Source organism: Loxodonta africana, chromosome 18, assembly GCF_030014295.1.
Source record: "Loxodonta africana isolate mLoxAfr1 chromosome 18, mLoxAfr1.hap2, whole genome shotgun sequence".
Taxonomy (NCBI): domain Eukaryota; kingdom Metazoa; phylum Chordata; class Mammalia; order Proboscidea; family Elephantidae; genus Loxodonta; species Loxodonta africana.
Window position 1 is genome coordinate 39,973,788 of NC_087359.1, and position 18,724 is coordinate 39,992,511.

The 18,724-nt window shown below is 54.7% G+C and overlaps 2 protein-coding genes across 3 annotated transcripts in view; one reads left to right on the top strand and one right to left on the bottom strand.

Moving 5' to 3' along the window:
- The window catches only part of ACSF2 (acyl-CoA synthetase family member 2), a 40,771-nt gene extending 22,312 nt beyond the window's left edge, over positions 1 to 18,459 (top strand). Inside the window, exons 2-16 of one of the 2 annotated variants that reach the window (XM_003414399.4) lie at positions 4,508 to 4,703; positions 5,107 to 5,235; positions 5,480 to 5,533; positions 6,083 to 6,201; positions 6,305 to 6,470; positions 7,065 to 7,160; positions 7,338 to 7,495; positions 7,786 to 7,877; positions 8,204 to 8,280; positions 14,872 to 14,979; positions 16,224 to 16,375; positions 17,391 to 17,532; positions 17,622 to 17,732; positions 17,941 to 18,009; positions 18,301 to 18,459. In XM_003414399.4, the coding sequence (XP_003414447.1) occupies positions 4,508 to 4,703; positions 5,107 to 5,235; positions 5,480 to 5,533; positions 6,083 to 6,201; positions 6,305 to 6,470; positions 7,065 to 7,160; positions 7,338 to 7,495; positions 7,786 to 7,877; positions 8,204 to 8,280; positions 14,872 to 14,979; positions 16,224 to 16,375; positions 17,391 to 17,532; positions 17,622 to 17,732; positions 17,941 to 18,009; positions 18,301 to 18,351 (1,720 nt within the window). In that variant the 3' untranslated portion in view covers positions 18,352 to 18,459. Of the gene's footprint in view, positions 1 to 4,507; positions 4,704 to 4,949; positions 4,993 to 5,106; positions 5,236 to 5,479; positions 5,534 to 6,082; positions 6,202 to 6,304; positions 6,471 to 7,064; positions 7,161 to 7,337; positions 7,496 to 7,785; positions 7,878 to 8,203; positions 8,281 to 14,871; positions 14,980 to 16,223; positions 16,376 to 17,390; positions 17,533 to 17,621; positions 17,733 to 17,940; positions 18,010 to 18,300 lie in introns of those variants that run through there. The other variant, XM_023553584.2, reaches the window with a different exon arrangement.
- On the bottom strand, positions 9,118 to 12,660 carry CHAD (chondroadherin). The gene is made up of 3 exons (XM_023553588.2): positions 11,887 to 12,660; positions 9,683 to 9,846; positions 9,118 to 9,427 (listed from the first exon to the last, which is right to left on the bottom strand). The coding sequence occupies exons 1-3, from the start codon at positions 12,658 to 12,660 to the stop codon at positions 9,286 to 9,288; spliced, it is 1,080 nt and encodes a 359-aa protein (XP_023409356.1). The 3' UTR covers positions 9,118 to 9,285.
- Positions 18,460 to 18,724: the final 265 nt, after the last annotated feature.

An 18,724-nucleotide genomic window follows, 5' to 3' on the forward strand; every position in this document is an offset into this window, starting at 1 on the left:
ATCCTTACTGACCATTTGTCCTTCTCCTAGGACTCTGTGGGAGATTCGGTCATTGATGGATTCAGTGTGTCAGTGTCCCTTGGTGTGCTTTAGTGGCAAGCCGTTTGTGATCGGACGATGAGGCTGTTTTCATCAACCTTATTGTAGCATCTTTGACAAGTTGTTTAATTTCTCTGTCTCAGTTTTCTCCATTGAGAAAGATTCAAACAGGGTTAAAAGCACATGTCTCCCATGAGCTGTTGGGACAATTGTGTGAGAAAACCTGTGTGACAGCATTATAGAGGAGATGCTCAATGTTCATTTTCTCCCTTCTGTTCAAACACCCTGAGGAAATTTACCCACCTCTGTGCTTTCCCACCGAGAGTGCCCATGTTTTCCACAAAGCAGAATCATTACACTCCCAAATTGTCTTTAAAAATCTCTGCACACATTCCTAGAAATTACATTGTAAAGCCGAGAGTCATCAGGTAGATACTAGGTTCCTTCTGGAGCAATATTCCATCTGGGGGCTGCCTTCGGGACCAAAGTCTATCACCTAGTGAGCCATGTTCTAAACAAGAAGCCGTGTGTCACAGCCTGCTCTGTGCTCCTGAGCCTGAAGAAGGGGCATTCCTGGATGGGACCTACTGGTCAGGCTACTAGTGACAGTGAACCATAAGGTATACACAGAAAACATAAGCTACTTTATCATTTATTTGGACTCCCGGGAAGGAGAATCCTGCTGCATTCAAAGCTGAAGTTGTTTCTTTTCTTGAGTTATTTCTAAGACAGATCACAGACAGATGTATTTCCTTGGTTTGCCCAGCTTTATTGATTACTTAATGTATGTGGGTAACCTTTTTGCACAGATGCATACATGCTGCTTTTATTTTTCTGATGAGAAGGTAAACAGTATAATCTGTCCCTTAGTTTAATTATGACTGTATCAACACTAGCTCAAACCCTAGAATTTTTTTTTAAACCTTGTATGGAAGTTGAAGTAATCCCTGAAAGGGGCAAATGGTTTGTGCTTGACTACTAACCTAAAGGTTGGCAGTTTGAACCTACTCAGAAGCACCACTGAAGACAGGCTTGGTGATCTGGTTCCATAAAGATAGTTGTTGTTGTTAGCTGCCATTGAGTGGATTCCAGTGGATTCATGGTGACCCCACATGTGCAGAGTAGAACTGCTTCCTAGGGTTTTCAGCGCTGTGACCTTTCAGAAGCATGTCGCCAGCTCTGTGTGGGTTCAAACCACCGGTTCTTTGAGCACATAACTGTTCTGGTCTATAACATGTGGGGTCTCCATGAGGCAGAAATGACTCAGTGGCAACGGGCACTTTGCCTCCAGCTTCCTCCCAGCAACTACCTGGCTGTTTTACTTATCAGGGTCCCACCTAGCCCCCGAGGGCCCATGGTTTTGCAACGCCCAGTCTAAATAGTTGAAAGAAGGCTTCACTACATATTTACTGTATTTAGTCCTTTCAGTTTGAGGAATTTGGAATGGTTCGCTCTCTTCCTCAGTTCCTTAAACTTCTCATCCCACATTGAAAAACAAAGTAAAACTTTTCCTAAAACCAAATCTCTTTATTGTCTTTTTCAGATTATAAAAGGGACATATGCCACTCTGATTAAGGAAAAGAAGTGGCCGCCCTTTTTGTCCAGGTGTTGAGGGTGGATATGGGGAAGGAGGGCAGAAGAGTCAGTTCTGTTTGCACTTGGACTTTCAAAATGCTGGGTGGTTCTTATGTTTATGGGCAAATTGGTTTGATAGAAGTTTCTAGAACTCTTTTAATTCCTTGGAGGAGGAACCACCTGTTCCCACCTCCACTCTGTCCTACCCCGTCCCCAGTTCCTTGAGACCAGTGGGTAGAAACCATGGAAAACAATAAAAATGAGGTTAGATAATCTCTGATGACCAGATAGGGGATAGTTTACAGGTAAATAGAACAAGAGTTGTCCAGACCCACTCCCTCCCCTGTCCTGAGGTGGAGTATTGGCAGGCATAGCTGTCACCTGAGGCAATTGCCCTGGATTCTTAGCTTCCGGTTCAGCTATTTACCAGCCAGGCAGGTCACTTACCCTTTTTGCACTTCAGTTTCCTCACTTGTAGAATGGGAGTTCATAATTCCCACCTGTGTTTTTTAGGATTAAGTTTCTCTGTAACAGAGAAACCCAAACAATCTGCTCAATTATTCCGTAAATCTAAAACGGTACTAAGAAAATTAAGTCTGTTGATTTTTTTTTAAGGCCCTTGAAAAACTCATTGCCATTGAGTCAATTACAACTAATAGTGACCCTTGGTGTCACAGAGTAGAACTGTGCTCCATATGGTTTTCAAGGCTGTGACATTTCGTTGCCTTCCAAGGTGCCTTTGGGTGGGTTCGGACTGCCAACCTTTTGGTTAGTAGCCAAGCACTTAATCGCTTGCGCCATCCAAAGACTCCACAAAGGCCCTTAAGAAGTCTAGAAATCTCCACATATTACATGGTCTGCTTCGGACTGTGTGTCCTCATTTGTCCACTCTAGATGACAGTTGCAGGGCTCCCACCCAGGTCCACATGTGGATATGTGAACATCAGAGAGGGCATGATCCAGGTTGCAGATCTACCAGGTGGTCCCTGGTGGTATGGACCCTGAGGGCTGGCTCTGACTGTTCTTTAGGTGTGCTGGGAATACCCCTGGCTGGACAGCAGTAGATGCTGCAGGGGCCAGCTGGGCTAAGGACCACTCCCTTGGTAGCCAATCCCTGGCTGAGGAGTCATTCTGAAGACTGGATCCTGGTATTACTGCCCATTCTTCCCTCATCAGTTCATAAACAATGTGAATCCACTTGGGCCTATGGGTAGGGAAGGCCACTGATCTCTGGACCTAGAGTTTCTGGGCCTACCTTACCCTGTTGGATAACCTTCAGCTCTGAGCTAAAGCATAGCTTCCTCAAGGAAGCTTTACTTGAGCCCCCAGGTTCTTAGTTTTAGTCAGGCTCCTTTTTGCAAGTGCTTATAGGACCCTGAGAAGCCCTGGTGGCACAGTGGTTAAGAGCTACGGCTGCTAACAAAAAGGCTGGCAATTTGAATCCACCAGCTGCTCCTTGGAAATCCTATGGAGCAGTTCTACTCTGTCCTATAGGGTCACTATGAGTCGGTTAAACTCCGCGACACTTGACAACAACAACCCTACTGAGAAGAAGCTGATATGTTTAATTCCCTCCATGGCAGGAAGCTCCTTAAGGGAAACACCATGGCTTATTTGCTCTCCATTGCTGGTATAGTAGCTGGCACGTATGGGTGCTCAATGAGTGTGTGTCTAATGAATGAATGGTCAATAAATACATGAATGGATGGTAAATGCCTATCAACTGTATAGCACTTCATGGCTTCTAAAGTGCCTTTGTAGGTCTGTACTCATTTGAACCTCATGCTCACCCACGATAGGCCAAATAGGTCTATTTATCTCCATTTTACAGAAGAGTAAACAAAGGCTCTTGGTAACTTTCCCACAGTCCCGCAGTTAATAAGTGGTGAGGAGAAGAGCTCACTGGAGCAGGAATTGGAAGACATAGGTCTGGTTTGGCACTCTCACTGGGGAGTCACTCTTAACTGGACTGGGAGGAGAGCCGAAGTTCCTGGAAGGCTGATAACGGAATCCAGAGAGCAGGTTGCTGCTTATGGACTGCGCAGGCTTTTGCCCAGATCTGTTCCCACCAGCCTGTGTCCTGAAAAGGGCAGGGGTAGCCCCAGGTGACAGCGGAGGAGTCCTGGCACTTGGGCTCCTCAGCAAGAAGTGTTGAGTGGTGTCAGGAAGCCCTGGGCCCAGGTTAGAACCGGAGCCAGCTTTGGGTGCCCCTGGTTTATCTGACATCTTCCTCACCCTCCCTGTCTTAGCTGGCTGCTTTGGACTAGCCTCTTATCTGCAACATGATCTGAGAGCTGGAGCCCCAAGCCTGGGGGCCACTTGAAGGATTGGAGGCAGGGTGGGTTCTTCTCATCTACACGTACCCAGCTTGGTACATGGCGAGCCAGTCAAAATGTAGGGCCTCCATCTGCCCCCCTGAATCCCTCTCTGATTCTGTCTTTGACCTTTAAGCCCAGAGGAGAGAAACTGACCCGCCAAAGAGCCAGGAACCTAAGGCCTTAGATTTTAGCTCTCAGTCCAAGCAAGGGTTCATTGTTTCCTCAGGAAGGGTCCCAATGAGCAGGAGATGAGGGTGTGAGTAAGGTCGTGCTTTGTAGGATCCTGCCTATCTGTGCAAGTGGACTCTTCCTGGGTTTCCCTTGGGCACCTTCCCAGACAGGTGAGGGAGGGCCCCTTTCACCCAGCTTGGGGCAACCTTGTTCCCATTTTGCTGCTTAGGGTTGAGGTTGCAGAGAGGATCAAGGGGTGTTCTTGTCTTACAAGAAGACTTCGAGAAGATCTAATGGCCCCCAAGGCATTGTAAGCAGCCTTCCTACCAGCCAGGTGGGCCAGATCCTTGGTGCCACGGAGCCCCGCCCTGGTGTAGTCTAGACCATGTCCCATTTCTCCACAGCTCTGGAGATCTGGATGACGATAACCTCCTGCCCATTGGAGGCCTCAGCTATGTTCAGGGCAACACCAGAATGCGTCTTATCGGCAAGACAGTGGGATGGTGCCTGGATGCCACAGCCCAGAGGCTACCAGACCGAGAGGCCTTGGTTGTCATCCAGGAAAATGTCAGGTTGACCTTTGCCCAGCTCAAGGAGGAGGTAGGTCCTGACCTTCAACCCCCTGAATGGCTGAGCTAGCCCCCCGGCTGCTCTATCTGGGTAAGCGTGGGAGGGCAAGGGAGAGGGTGGACACCTGGCTATGGGGTAGTTTGTTGGGGGCTACCTGAGAACCCCAAGGGATGGCAGAAGAAGGGGACACAGCTTAGGCAGAGGTGGGCCGATGTCTTCAGCATCACAATCTCCTGGGGCACTTGTTAATTATATATGTTCCCAGGCTCCACTGAAGACCCACTGAGGCCTGAGAATCTGCCTGTCCCCTTGTTCCCAGGTGATTTTGATGCACACTGATGTGAACCCCTGGGCCAAGGGCTCAGGGTGGGAATCACGGGCCACTTCCTGATTACACCTTTCTCACTCCTTGTGCCCTGTCTGTTTACACTAGGTGGATAAAGCTGCTTCAGGGCTCCTGAGCATTGGCCTTCGCAAGGGCGACCGGCTGGGCATGTGGGGACCTAACTCGTATGCATGGGTGCTCATACAGTTGGCCACCGCTCAGGCGGGCATCATTTTGGTGAGGAGGGGCTGGCCTGGCACAGATGGGTATGTGAAGGGGGCATCATTGGCCCCAGAGTCAAACCAGTGCCTGGCTGGTCTCAGACCAGGTGGTGCTTTCTCCTGAGGCCTGCCAAGGGGGCCCAAGGGTATAGGGTACTGCCTCTGCCCACATGGTGTTTCTGTGCCTCCTGAGGGTGGAGGGGCAGCGGGAGGGACAGGGTCTGCCTAGGATACTGACATGTCCTTGTTATCCCCACCAGGTGTCTGTGAATCCAGCCTACCAGGCGGCAGAGCTGGAGTATGCCCTTAAGAAGGTAGGACCTCTTCCTGGGGGAGGGGCCCAGCTGGTGCCTGGCACAGAGGGCCTCCTGCTGACACAGAGGGCAGATATGGAGCGAGGGAGGGTGTGCACAGGCGGTTATACTCAGTCTGTCCTTCCTTAGGCTGTGTGGCTGGGAGGAGGTCCCAACTCCGTGGAGAGGGTGGTTGGTCAGACACAGACTGGTGTGTGTTGGGGTGGTAGCGTCTGCAAGTTGGGGGGCGTTTCCTGGTGCATGATGTGTATGTGTCTTGGGGGTGTGGCACATGTGTGTATATGTCTTGGGGTGTGGCACATGTGTGTATTTGTCTTGGAGTATAGTACATATGTGTGTGTTGGGGTGGTGCATGTGAGCTGGTGTCTGTAGGTGTCCCAGGGTGTGGTGTGTGTATGTCACAGGGTACATGTGTGTGTCAGAGGGTATGCACATGTGTCAAAGTAGGGGTGATTGTGAATGAGAGATAATAGTTGATGAGTGAGAGTCCCCCTGGTCCCCATCCCAGGGCTTCCTGCTGACCATAGGGGGATGACTCCCCTCCCACAGGTGGGCTGCAAAGCCCTAGTGTTCCCCAGGCAATTCAAGACCCAGAATTACTATGACATACTGAAGCAGATCTGTCCAGAGCTGGAGTGGGCCCAGCCGGGGGCCTTGAAGAGTCAGAGGTGAGTGTGTTGCAGGGCGGGGCAGGGAAGGGGCCAGCGTGCGGCATCCCTGACTCTCACCCCCTGCTCAGCCCTTGACTCCTCCCACCTTCCCCACCCACAGGCTCCCAGACCTGACCACGCTCATCTCAATAGACGAACCTCTGCCGGGGACCCTGCTCCTGAAGGAAGTGGTGGAGGCTGGCAGCTCGGAGCAGCACATGGCCCAGCTCCGTTATGCCCAGCAGTTCCTGTCCTGCCATGACCCCATCAACATCCAGTTCACCTCGGTAGAGCAGAGGCCATAGGCCCCAAGCCCAGGCTGGCACACTAACTTCTGGTCCCATGATCCTTCCCTGGGAATGGGGAGATAGCAGAGGCGGTCAGGAGGGCAGACATTCTCTCCTGAGACCGGCCTGAAGTCAAGGTCTCAGTGCCCTGTCCTGACTACCCTCTCTGCCCTGGGAAACACCAGCAACCAGTGTCCCTTTCCCCCAGCTCTCAAGGGCAGGGGCAGATTCACTGAGCCACTGCAGGTTGGAGCTGGTGGAGCCTGCCCCCTCATTCAGCAGATGGAGACACTGCGACCCAGAGAGGGAATTTACCCAAGCCCACACAGCTAGTTGGGGGCAGAGTCCTCTGAGCCACCTTATGAGCAGCATGAGGACATTTCTACACATTTATACTCTTTTCTTACACATTTCTAGCACGTAGCACAGCACAGGCACATGGAAGAGCTTTCATGAATACGTATTAAATGAATGAATGATGGATTGGGTCAAGAAGCCCAGTCTCCTGATTCCCAGTCCAGTGCTCTCCTGCACAGTGGGGTGGGAAGGAGATGGGGAGGAGGAGACCAGGATGACACCTGCTTGTCTTGCCAGGGAACAACAGGCACCCCCAAGGGAGCCACCCTCTCCCACTACAACATTGTCAACAACTCCAACATGATCGGGGAGCGCCTGAAAATGCACCTGAAGGTGAGGGCGTGCTAGGGAGAGTGCCCAGGGCTGGCTAGCACTCCAAACCAGGCTACAGGGAGAGGGTGGCTTGGGTAGGAGCTGGGGGAGGGTTGGGGGCTCCCCCTGCCAGCTGGAGGAAGTGGCTCTTGGGGCTCTGGCTCCATGACAGACCCAGTCTCCTGCTGCCATCTCCAGAAACCAGAGAAGATAAGGATGGTCCTGCCCTGCCCCCTGTACCACTGCCTGGGTTCCGTGGGGGGCACAATGGTGAGCGTGATGCATGGTACCACCCTCATCCTGTCCTCTCCGAGCTTCAATGGCAAGATGGTGCTGGAGGCTATCAGCAAAGAGAAGTGAGCATTGGTGAACAGGCTACCCTTGGGCGTATAAGATCCTTCTAGTCTTCACTCCTGGCCCCTGCCCCTTTTCAAGATGTCTCCTTCCTCCAACAAGGAGAACTGGGAACAGGGGTAGTTGGGAACCCCCAGGAAAGGACCAGTTCCTGCCTCCAAAGAGTTTTTCCTGCCTGTTACCTATAAGCTTCTGTATTGACCCTTGCTGCAGGTTCAGGGTGGGGTGGGTGAGAAGGAGTTCTCTTCCACTTCCAAGCCTAATTTGAGATGTTCCCCTTTACCTTGTACAGAGGCTCCTTCCTGTATGGCACCCCTACCATGTATGTGGACATTCTGAACCAGGCAGATTTCTCCAGTTACGACATCTCAGCCATGTGTGGAGGTGGGATGGGGCCAAGGGTGGCCAAGGAGGGGAGGGTGCTGCTGGCTCTACTTTGCCTGGGGCTCACCCCCCAGAAATGGCCTGGGTGAGCTAGATACGTTCCCAGTCTTCTATTTAGGGGATAAGAAGTTACTACAGAGATATGGGTGGGAGGGGGCAAACCCGCAGTGTCCCTAGAGGCCAGGCCAGGGCTGGCTGCCAGGTATAGGACCAGGTCCAGGGCCTGGGAAGAGAAGGGCATGCTGCTCCCTAGGATGAGCTATAGAGGAAAGAGGGCCACTGGACCTGGAGAAGGCGGGGAGTCATGTCAGCCCTTTCTGATTCAGGTGTGATTGCTGGGTCCCCTGCACCCCCAGAGCTGGTCCGAGTCATCATGAACAAGCTGAACATGAAGGAGCTGGTGGTGAGTGGTGGCCGGGACATGGCTGCGGGCAGGGGCAGGTCAGGCCTGGCCTGGTGTGAGAACAGACTGACAGGAGTGGGAACGAGCGCAGGCCTGATCTCTGAGGGAGAGCCAGGAACCTGCCATAGCCTCTTGGCCAACCCTCATGCCAGAATGCAAACATGAAAAAATACTGTCTGATCTCAGCAGCTGCTGGTGCGTCACGGAGCCAGGTGACAGGGGAGTAAATATTATACACACATAAATTTATATTTATAGAAATCTGGGGAAGAAACGCTGCTTGGGAGGATATGCAGCAAAGCACAGGTGTCCTGCTAGAGCGTCCTGGTGGGTGGGGGGCTGGTGGAGTTGGGGTATGGGCTTAAGACTCTTTCTGGAAGCAAGGAGTAGGACAAGGATGTGATATTGGTTTCCAAATGGCAGGAAGAGGGGAGCAGAGGGAAGGGCGGTTCTGGAGGGGTGGCCATCCTGATGTCCACCCCATCTGGCTCTGAGGGACTTGGGGGTCTCAGTGACAGCTTCTCTTGTGAGGCGCCGTGGCCATAGGGCCAGGAGCAATGGTTAGGGAGGGCACTGTGTCTTCCGGCCACCATCTGGGGGAGCTGGGTGTGTGGTGGAGTGCCCAAGGCCTCCCTGCCAGGACATCTAGGCATGGCAGCTCTGTGCTTTGGTAGAGGCTATGGGGAGAAGGTGGGGTCAGGGTGGGAAGGTCAGTAGTCTCTCCAGCAGAAGGCAGAGGCCAGTCACCAGGACCGGCTGGGCCAGGACCTGCAGTGAGGAAAGACCGGTGGTCAGGACTCCCACAGCCTGCATGGGAGCCAGGCAGTGGTTGGAGAGGATAGAGGGTGTCCTGGGCGGAATCATTTCCTCCCTTAACTGGGGCCCAGTCCTCCCCTCCTCTCCCTGCAGAAATGGAGAGTCTGGTCTGGGGGAGGGAGTATCCTGGGACACCCTCCTCACTTGCTGGAATCTCCAGAGAGTGGAGTGGGGGAGCTTCCCACCTCTTTAATGGCGGCCAGCTTTCTTGGACCTCTTGGTGGGGAACTTGCAGCCGCGGAAGGCAGCTGTGTCCCGGATGTGCTGACCCCTGAACTTGGAGGGTGAGCTGCAGGTGGCATCTGGGCGGGAGGTCTTGGCTTCCAACCACCTGGAGAGACAGACAGTTGCCGGGGTTGGGGAAGGGATGTGGGAGTGCCGGGACAGTGAGCCAGGTGCCAGGACCAACTTGGCCCCTCTGGCACTGTCATCCTCATTTTACAAATGGGGAAACTGAGGCTCCCCGGTCCCACAGCTACTAGGTAGCAGATCTAGGAGGTATGCAGAGGGTGTCTTAGTGCAGGGCCAGTTGTCTCCACTAAATCCCATGAGGGTGGGTGCTGGGTGGGGGTGGGGATATTCTCACCGCCGAAGGCCCTGGAGCTGGCAGGTACACTTCCAGGGGTTGTTGGTAAGCGTGAGGGTCTCCAGGCCTTCAAATGGGAAGTTGGAGGGCAGCTGGCTCAGGCGGTTGTTCTCCAGATGGACATGTTTCAGTGTGGTCACACCCAGGAAGGCACCATCTGAGAACTGGGGAGCAAGTTGGGCATGAGTGAGCCCCCAGTTCGGTCCCTAGCCTCTCCCAGCCCTATTGCCTAAAAGGGGCAGGTCCTTTCCTGAACATAAGCAGTGGTTCCTTGAGAAGCTCCACAGTTTTCAAAGCAGTTGTGACAGATGATTTAGTTCACAGAAGCACCCTTTGAGATAAAGATTCATGGTGACCCTATGTGTGTCAGAGTAGAACAGTGCTCCTTAGGGTTTTCAGTGGCTGACTTTTGGGCAATAAACTGCTAGGCCTTTCTTCTGAGGCACCTGTGGATGGACTCAAACCTCCAACCTTTTGGTTGGCAGCCAGGCACGTTAACCATCTGTACCACCCAGGACTTGACCTTTTGAGATTTCCACTATGCAGATGGGAAACTGGAGGCTTTAAGAAGTTAAGTCCTTGTATTGGGTCACACCAGGCAGTAAAGAGTAGCTGCAGGATGACACCCAGTACTCTTCCCCTGGCACCACACTCCCTGCACAAACACAGGGACTGGGGAGGCAGCCAGGGTTTGGTCCCAGCAGCCCAAGTTGGCACATGGAGAACCTGGTCAGTGTTTGGTGGGGTGGGCAGTGGGCCCAGGCTCCCCACAGCCCCAGGGTTCTGGGATTTTCCCCAGCTCTGTCCTCATGGCTCCTTCACTGCCTGCCAGTCAGTATTTGTGGAGCCACCTTGGTGGAGACTTGGGTCAGGTTGGACGGCTCCAGAGGAAATGTTCTATTGGTGCCCACATCTTGGCCCTGGCACCACAGTTCCTACCTGGCCTCCCCTGCCTCAGGTCAGCCTCTGATAGATACCCAGCTCTGCTGCCCACTGAAAAGGCACTCTGGCATTGGTGGAACACAGGGGACTCTAACTTCAGCTGGGGAGGGCAACAGGACTGATGAAGGGTAGGCTCAGGAAGTCTCCCTCTGCCCAAAGGCTGGCTCCTGTCCAGGTTCAGTTCTGTCCTCCATCTCCAGGCCTGTGCCCTCGCCTATGCTCAGGTTGGAGTATGAGGTTCTCTGGTGACCAGACTGTCCTGAAGATTGTCTCCTCCTTCTTGCCCGGACCCCCCGCCCCACCAAACCTCCTAGACAAAGGCCCTGGTATCAGGGCAATTTTCCAGACCCAAGGAGTGTTCCGCCCCTCCCCAAGGTAGACCCACTTGGCCAGGTGCTGGGCATCCCACGGGAAAGAGGGCTGAGGATGGAGCCAGGAGATGATCTGGTGACTGGGGTGGGCAAAGGGCAGTTGGCAGTCTAGGGGGAAGTAAGGCCCAGCCAGTCTTCCCTGGGGAGACACCTGGGGTCCTGTTGACAGTGGTCCTCAGCTCTTACCTTTGCAAGCCCCTGGTCCCTGGGCCCTGACTTCCCTAATTCTGTTTAAAGAGACCTGAGGACTGCAGTGGAGCTATGTATGGGTGGCCAGGACAGGGAGTTTGCCAGGGCCACTGAGGGGTGTAAAGGAGCATCTTTCTCAGGTATCTGCTCTGCCCTCACCCCCCCCAGCCCCACCCCACCTGAGCACACACTCACAGTCCCCATCAGGAACAGGGTCTCTTTGTGGGCCTGATTTGCCCAGCTCCTCTGGAAGGCTCCTCAATAAACAAACCTTCCTTTATTGGGTGGTAGGTTGACTGGAGACGAGGAAAAAACATCAGGGAGGGGCAGAAGGCCTAACAGGAAGAAGTGGCAGCTGCCCACGGCGGGGGGGGGGGGAGGTTTGGGGGCACTGTAGATGCCTTCTAGGGGGACCATTTGTGGGGCCAGGGCAGCCCCCAGCTCGTTTTATAAGTATAAACCCTACGAGGGCAGTGGCTAAGACTAGGGACCAGGACAGATGGGCAGGGATTAGAGGGGTATGACAAGATAAGGGACAGAGGTAGTAAAGCCCCTTGCCCAAGGGGATCTCTCCTCACCTTAAAGTTAACCAGAGGGGCAGAGAGAATTTGCGGGGAGAGGGGGTAGTGCCCAGTGGTGGCCTTGGCTCCCTGTGCCTCTGGAGGGGAAGGAGCCAGGGCAGTGTGCCAGCCAAGAGCTCACCTTCTCCAGGTTGGTGTTGTCCAGCCAAAGGGTCTCCAGGTATCTGCCGAAGGACTGGAAGGCATTGTCAGGGATGCTCTTTAGGGGGTTGTGGGACAGCTTCAGCTCCTCCACCACCCGCAGCTTGCTCAGAGCAGCGGAGGGGTAGCTGGACAGCTGATTCCTGTCCAGGTGGAACTTGGCAAGGTTCTCCACGTCGTCCAGAGCAGCAGGCTGCAGGGTGTTGAGCGCATTTTCTGACAGGTAGAGCCAGCGGAGGTCCTTGGCGCCCTGGAAGGCGCCTGCGCGCAGCTCGCGGATCTTGTTGTTGTTGAGTTGCAGGATGAAAAGGTTGACGAGTGGGGAGAGCAACCCCCGGGGCAGCTCAGTCACCTTGTTGTGGTCCAGGTAGAGGTAGGTGAGCTCGGTTAGGTCGTCGAAGGCACCAGCGTGCAACACGCGGATGTCGTTGTGGGACAGGTACAGGTAGATTAGCTGCTTGAGGCCGCGGAAGGCGCCGGCGGCCACCTCGCGGATCTGGCAGTGCTGCAGGTGCAGCGACACGAGGTTCGGCATGGCCCGAAACGAGTTGGCAGCCAGCACCGGGAAGTTGTTGCGCTGTACGTTGAGCAGCTTGGTCTTCTCTGACACCTTGGGGATCTTCTGCAGCCCCACCTTGTCGCAGATGACGTGCTGCAGGTCACCGTGGCAGTGACAGTTCTGGGGGCAGGCGGCCAGCGCCGGCAGCAGGCCGGCCAGGAGGCCGAGGCTGAGCAGGAGCACCGGGCGGGCCATGGCCGGGAGCCTGGGGCCGGGGCCGGGGCTGGGGCAGCGGTGGCGACGGTGGCCTGGCGTGAGCAGCGGCGAGTCTTCGGCCTTCGGTCCCCCGCCCTACTTATACCGCGGCCCTGACCGCAGTCGGCAGCTGGAGCCAGCTCCTACGTGGAGCATCGGGGCCACCAGGCTTAACCCCCTCGCGCCTGGAGATGCGCCCCGGTCGTCGATTGGGCGGGGGCCCTTCCTCCTCTAGCTGGCGGACTGGCGGGCTGGGATTGTGGCCCCAGAACCTCATCCCGCGAACCCGTCCCTCGAACCCCTGCACTCAGATCCTGCTTCTCTCACTACCTCCTTTCCCCATGCTTTTTTTTTTGCAGACGGGTCAGGTCGGGTAGATAGGGGTGTGTCTAGAGGCCTGAGTTCACACCGGAGGGAGGGAGGCGTTCCCTGGACCTGCATTTATTTGTTTGCTCAAGCTTTAGCCTCCACACGCCCCCCTCCCGTACCTTCTCGGCGGGGTGCCCTTGCTGGTGGAGGGAGGAAGGGGGGCCCGGACACAAGTCCCGCCTTGGTCCGGCGCTTTAATGGGGCTCTTGGGCAGTGCCTGCTGAACAGGAGGGCTGCTGTAGTGGCGTGCGCCTGCATCTGCCTAGGCACTCCAGAGCCCACCCTAAGGATATGGGAGCTCCTTCCCCACCCTGGGGCTCACCCCGGGGCCCTCTCTCCCGGCCCTGGGGTTGGGTTTCTGCTGTCTCCTGTCCCCTCTAATCCTTCCCCCCCAACCCCAGGCTGAAGGATAACTAACCAGCAGTGTGGGGAGCGAGCCCCATCATTCATAAACACACCTGGAGAGCACAGGCACCCAGTCATGGCAACTGAACAAGCATAATCACACCGCCCCCTCAATCTCCCCAAAATATCCCTGTCCCCTCATCCCCACCCCCAGTGGTCAGGACCCACCCCTGAGGGGTCTCAGAGTGGCAGTCCAAGTGGCGCCGAGGTGTACTTGGTGGAGGCCACATGAGGGCAGTGGCCCCAGCACAGTGGGGCGGATGAGCAGGCGGGGTCCTGGCTACCAAGGACCAGCGCTGGATGGCTCTTCTGCCAGACCCTAGGTTCCAGGCAGCCCGCCCTAGCCAGCCAGGCCTCTGTGTGCCCACTTGCCAGCCCGTGTTCAAATTCCTGTGGAATGGGGAGGGTGGACGGGCAGGATGGAAGCTTTATCCCCAGGGCCAGCTCTGGGCTGCCTGGCAGGGGGTATTGTCAGTGTGTGTGTGGCGGGGGACCAGATCTCCAAGGCAGCGCCAGACCCCATCTGTGCCCACGCCATGCCAGGTGACATGGGGGAACTTGGCGGGGGCAGGGAAGGGCTCAGACAAAGGATCTGGTGTCTTTGCTGAACGTAGGAGAGGAGGAGGGGACCTCGAGTACAGGGCAGCTAGCCCTTCTCGCCTCCCCTAGGACCCAGTTGCAGAGACCTGGGCCCAGCGCCTGCTCTTCTCCCAAGACCCTTTCACCCCTTGCCTCTCCATGGGGGTCATACGTGGCTCAGAACATTCCCTGACGGTATTTGGGCTCCTCCAAGGCTGGCTTCTGGTTTTTCTGTTGCTCATGATGTGCCAACCACTAAGTGTGTGGGAGGGATGCCGCTGGCTTTTTAAATCTCTGCTTTAGCTGTATTTTTATTTTGATGGAAATAGATGCACAGGAAACCCTCCAGAACTGTGGAGAGGGCACCCACCCCAAGGCCAGGCATTTGTCCCAGGTTTGAGGGAGGAGGTTGTCTGTGCTGCTCCCAGCTGGGCCAAGGCAGGCTGGCTTTCTCATCAAGTTTATGGGAACTTCGGCTTGGAAGGCAGGGGCGGGGTTGTTGTGGCCTGAAATCAGGGGGGCTAAGATGGCCTGGGGGTGGGGGATGGGGAGTCAGGGCATTGGTAATGGCTACTCTAGGGAAGCAAGGAGACAGAGAGAGGGAGCCCTGGCTGGAAGAGAATGGCTTCCCTGTTCTCAATTTTATTTCAGATCTGGGGCCCCTGCAGGATCTAGTCTGCCCCAGCACATCTTCCTCCTGACCCCTGACCTCTACCCTCCCATCTCTCTTCCCACCACTCAGCTGCCCTCTATTCTCCCCTTGCCTTTTATAAGTTCCTTCCCGTTTTCACCAGGGTAGCTCACCCCATCCCTCTGCAGTCCCTGAGCTTCCTCCAAACACCCTTCCCCCACTTCTAGATTGCTTATGGAACCACAGAGAACAGTCCAGTGACCTTCATGCACTTCCCTGAGGACACTGTGGAGCAGAAGGCAGAAAGTGTGGGCAGAGTCATGCCTCACACGGAGGTGAGCCACTGGGGTCAGCCCCCAGACCATGGGCAGGCCCCCAACTCCCACCACTCAGCTGGGACGCACCCCCTGAGACATGTATCACTTTCAATTTGAGACCCACACAGCTCACGAGATGCAGGGTCTTCACTGGGTCTGGCCTGGAGCCTGCTGTGTGAGCTGAAGCGCAAGAGGAGGAGAGGGTTGGAGCAGAGGTCCTGAGCCATTGCCAGCTGAACTTCTCCTCAGCTTCCCTTCCTGTCTGGGGTGTGTTTTTGCCAAGCCTCACCATCTGTCTTGGGGTAGCCAGGGCAGTTTCACAGAGGAGCAAGAGCATAGAGATTTTTCCTCCCCAGCTGTCTCCCTTACAGACTCCCGCCTCTCCCTTCTCAGAGTTCTCCTTTGCTCAGGCGTAAACACTTTATTGCCCAAGTAGCCTGTCCCTTTAGGGGTCTCTTGCTTCTCAAAAGGTGACCCAGAACACCTCTCAGTTTCAAGTTCACAGCCATGACAGCATTTCCTGCTCTAACACTGGTGCTTTTATGCCAGTCCATACCTGGTTCCCCCTTCCCGCTTGCACCCTTGTCTCTGTGGGGTCACTGCCAGTGAGCCCAAGCAGCTGCTTTCCCTGGGACTAACTGCTATCGTGGTGTGAATCTCTCCTGGCTGCCTCCCTGCCCAGTCCTGCAAGGGGTGAGTGTGCAGTGACATTAGTCCCTCACATCTATCCACCTGTCCCTGCCACTCTAACAGGGACCACCATGCCACCAGGGCTCCAAGGAAGGCAGAGGCAGGTGCAGTTCTCCTCATGTAACAGATGCAGACCCTGAGGCACACAGAGACTAAGTGTTCTTGGGTCCATTGGCTGTGGCCCTTTCCTCAGCTAGGTTTTCAGATTCTGCCTCTACTGGTCACATGGTGCTGCCATGCCACCCTCTCTGGCTTCCTTATATGCTGCTTGTTGGGAAGTAAGAGGAGACTTGCTTCTCTTCTACACAGTTTATAATTCCTCAGTTGGCCTGGTCCTCCACTGGCCTCTTTCTCTGCAGCATCTCCCGACCCACTCCGTTTCCTTGGATCCCCTAGCCTGGGCCCAGCTCAGATCTCCACCTGGTGATGGATATCTACTTTGGCCTTTGTCTGTCTTTCCTGGGTGGCACTCGTTACTGGGGAGAGGGAAGGCAAATCTCTCCCCTTGTCCAAGGGCCCCCATCCCAAAGTGAGCGGATGGGAGCCCCGAGCCTGAAGTCGCCCTGTCCCAGGCCCAGATTGTGAGCACGGAGACCAGCGCACTGATGGAGCTGAATAAGCCTGGTGAGCTGTGGATCCGAGGGTATTGCGTCATGCTAGGCTACTGGGGGGAGCCCCAGAAAACCGAGGAGGCGGTCGGCCAGGACAAGTGGTACCGGACAGGGTAAGAGGGCAGGGCGGGCTGGAGGGTTGGCCGCTGAGGGGAGGTTAGGGGTCCCAAGGCTGAGCTGGGAATATTAAACGAGGACAGGTAGAACATGTGTGTTGAGATGGGCCCTTCACCACTTAGAGACTTAATTTCCAAAACATGTAAAATAGGGATAGTCACATGTAGGGCTATTGGGAGGATCAAACATAGTTCAGATGTCAGAGCCTACGACAGTGCACTGCACCAGCACCCCAATTTAGCATCAAGATTTGGTTACTCTCATTACTTACCTACTATGTGCCAGCAGAGTTCCTGGGTGGCGCAAATGGTTAAGCACTTGACTGCTAACTGAAAGGCTGGTGGTTCGAACCCACCCAGAGGTACCTCGGAAGAAAGCCCTCACGATCTGCTTCTGAAAGGTCGCAGCCTTGAGAATCCTACAGAGCACAGTTCTACACTGCAACATACAGGGTCGCGCCGAGTCATAACTGACTCAACAGCAACTGGTTTTTTGGTTGTTATGTGCCAGCACGATTCTAGACACTGGTAGTCCATCCAACAGCAAGATGAGATGGGCCCTGATCGCTCTCCCACATGTCTGGTGGAAGGCGATAGATAACAAACAAGATCATTTCAAACACTGATAAACACCAGGAAGAAAATAAAATAGGGTTACAGGAGAGAAGGTATCTGTGGTGGGAAGGGGGCTTCCTATAGATTGTGTGCTCAGAGAAGACCTCTTGAAGGAAGAAACATTTGAGCTAAGAATGGAATGATAAAAAAGAAGCCAGCCATGAAAAAATATATAGATATATTTAGAGAGATGGAGAGCATATGTTAGAGGTACTGGTTTCTTTGTTTTGTCTGCCTCGTCCACTAGATTCCAAGTTCAAGGGCAGGCATCTAGTTCATGCTGCATCCCCCAGAGCCTCGAGCAGTGCAAGACACAGAGTAGGCGCTTGTTTGATGAGTGAGAGTGAGACAGCCCATTGAGGCAGGGTGAGAAGCCATGCCTGAGTTTTCCTTGCAGAGACATCGCCATGATGGACGAGGAAGGCTTCTGCAAGATTGTGGGCCGCTCCAAGGACCTGATCATCCGGGGCGGGGAGAACATCTACCCCGCGGAGCTCGAGGACTTCTTTCACAAACACCCACAGGTGCAGGAAGTGCAGGTGAGGCACCCAGCCCAGGGGAGCCAGGGGAGACCCTGGAAGCAGGAGCCATGGATGAGGCCAGTGATGTCTGGTGTTTGACTTGGCAGGTGGTGGGCGTGAAGGACGATCGGATGGGGGAGGAAATCTGCGCCTGCATCCGGCTAAAGAGCGGGGAGAAGGCCACGCCTGAGGAGATCAAGGCTTACTGCAAAGGGAAGGTGGGAGCCTCAATACACCCCCACCCCACCCCACCGACGCTGCTCAGTTCTTCAACCATCTCTCCTTGATACCCAGCCAGGGCGAAGGTTGGTGGGTGGCTCTGGCTGCTGACGAGCCTGACTCCCAGCCAAGCCTAGCCCCCTTCCCTTCCCCACTCCCAGGGCCCCACCCACCCTCACGTTTCCTTTCCCTCTCTCTGGTCTGCAGATCTCCCACTTCAAGATTCCCCGCTACATCGTGTTTGTCAACCAGTACCCCCTCACCATCTCGGGAAAGGTGGGTAAGGTGGAGGAGTTTGTGGAAGGGCAGGGTAGCTTGGGGCCCGGGGACCCAGGTACAGAAGGCCTGCCAGCCAGGCCCATGACCCCTTAGTGATGGACAAGAGTGTGTGTGGAGAGGATGGAAGTAGGGTGTCCAGCTCATCAGCGCATTCTGGTGTGCCCTGGGCTTTGCTGGTTGTAGCAGTAAAAGCCTGAGAAACCCCTCAATCTCAGGCAAACAGATGGGTTGGTCACCCTAGCTGGCAGAGGTCCCAAGCGTGGCTTTCACTCCTCTCTCTTCCTCTAGATCCAGAAATTCAAACTTCGAAAGGAGATGGAACAGCTTCTGAAATTGTGAAGAAAGGAATGGGGTGTGGAAGGGTGTCCTCCCAGGCCCTCCTCCTGCCCCTCCCTCTCACTTCCTCGTTTGTCTTTGTGATTTGGCATAAAGAGCTTCTTTGTTTTCTTTGTTCTTTTCCTGGTGTGCTATTTTGGCAGCTGCTGGGGGATGGACAGGGGGAAAGCCTGAGGGGAAACTGGCATTTTCAGTCCCCCTATTCCTTGTCACCACACAGTGCTTAAAAGCTTGGCTGCTAACCAAGAGGTCAGCAGTTCAAACCCATTAGCTGCTCATTGGAAGCTCTATGGGGCAGTTCTGCTCTGTCCTGTAGGGTCACTGTGAGTCGGAATCGACTCAATGACAACGGGTTTTATATTCCTTGTCAAAGGAG

What these genes read in the sequence shown, in the direction of transcription:
- CHAD (XM_023553588.2), bottom strand. Translation starts at nt 12,660, where the DNA reads ATGGCCCGCCCGGTGCTCCTGCTCAGCCTCGGCCTCCTGGCCGGCCTG. An exon ending in ACAACACCAACCTGGAGAAG is followed by an intron (nt 9,847 to 11,886) that starts GTGAGCTCTTGG and finishes CTTGCTCCCCAG; the next exon opens with TTCTCAGATGGTGCCTTCCT. An exon ending in CAGCTCCAGGGCCTTCGGCG is followed by an intron (nt 9,428 to 9,682) that starts GTGAGAATATCC and finishes CTGTCTCTCCAG; the next exon opens with GTGGTTGGAAGCCAAGACCT.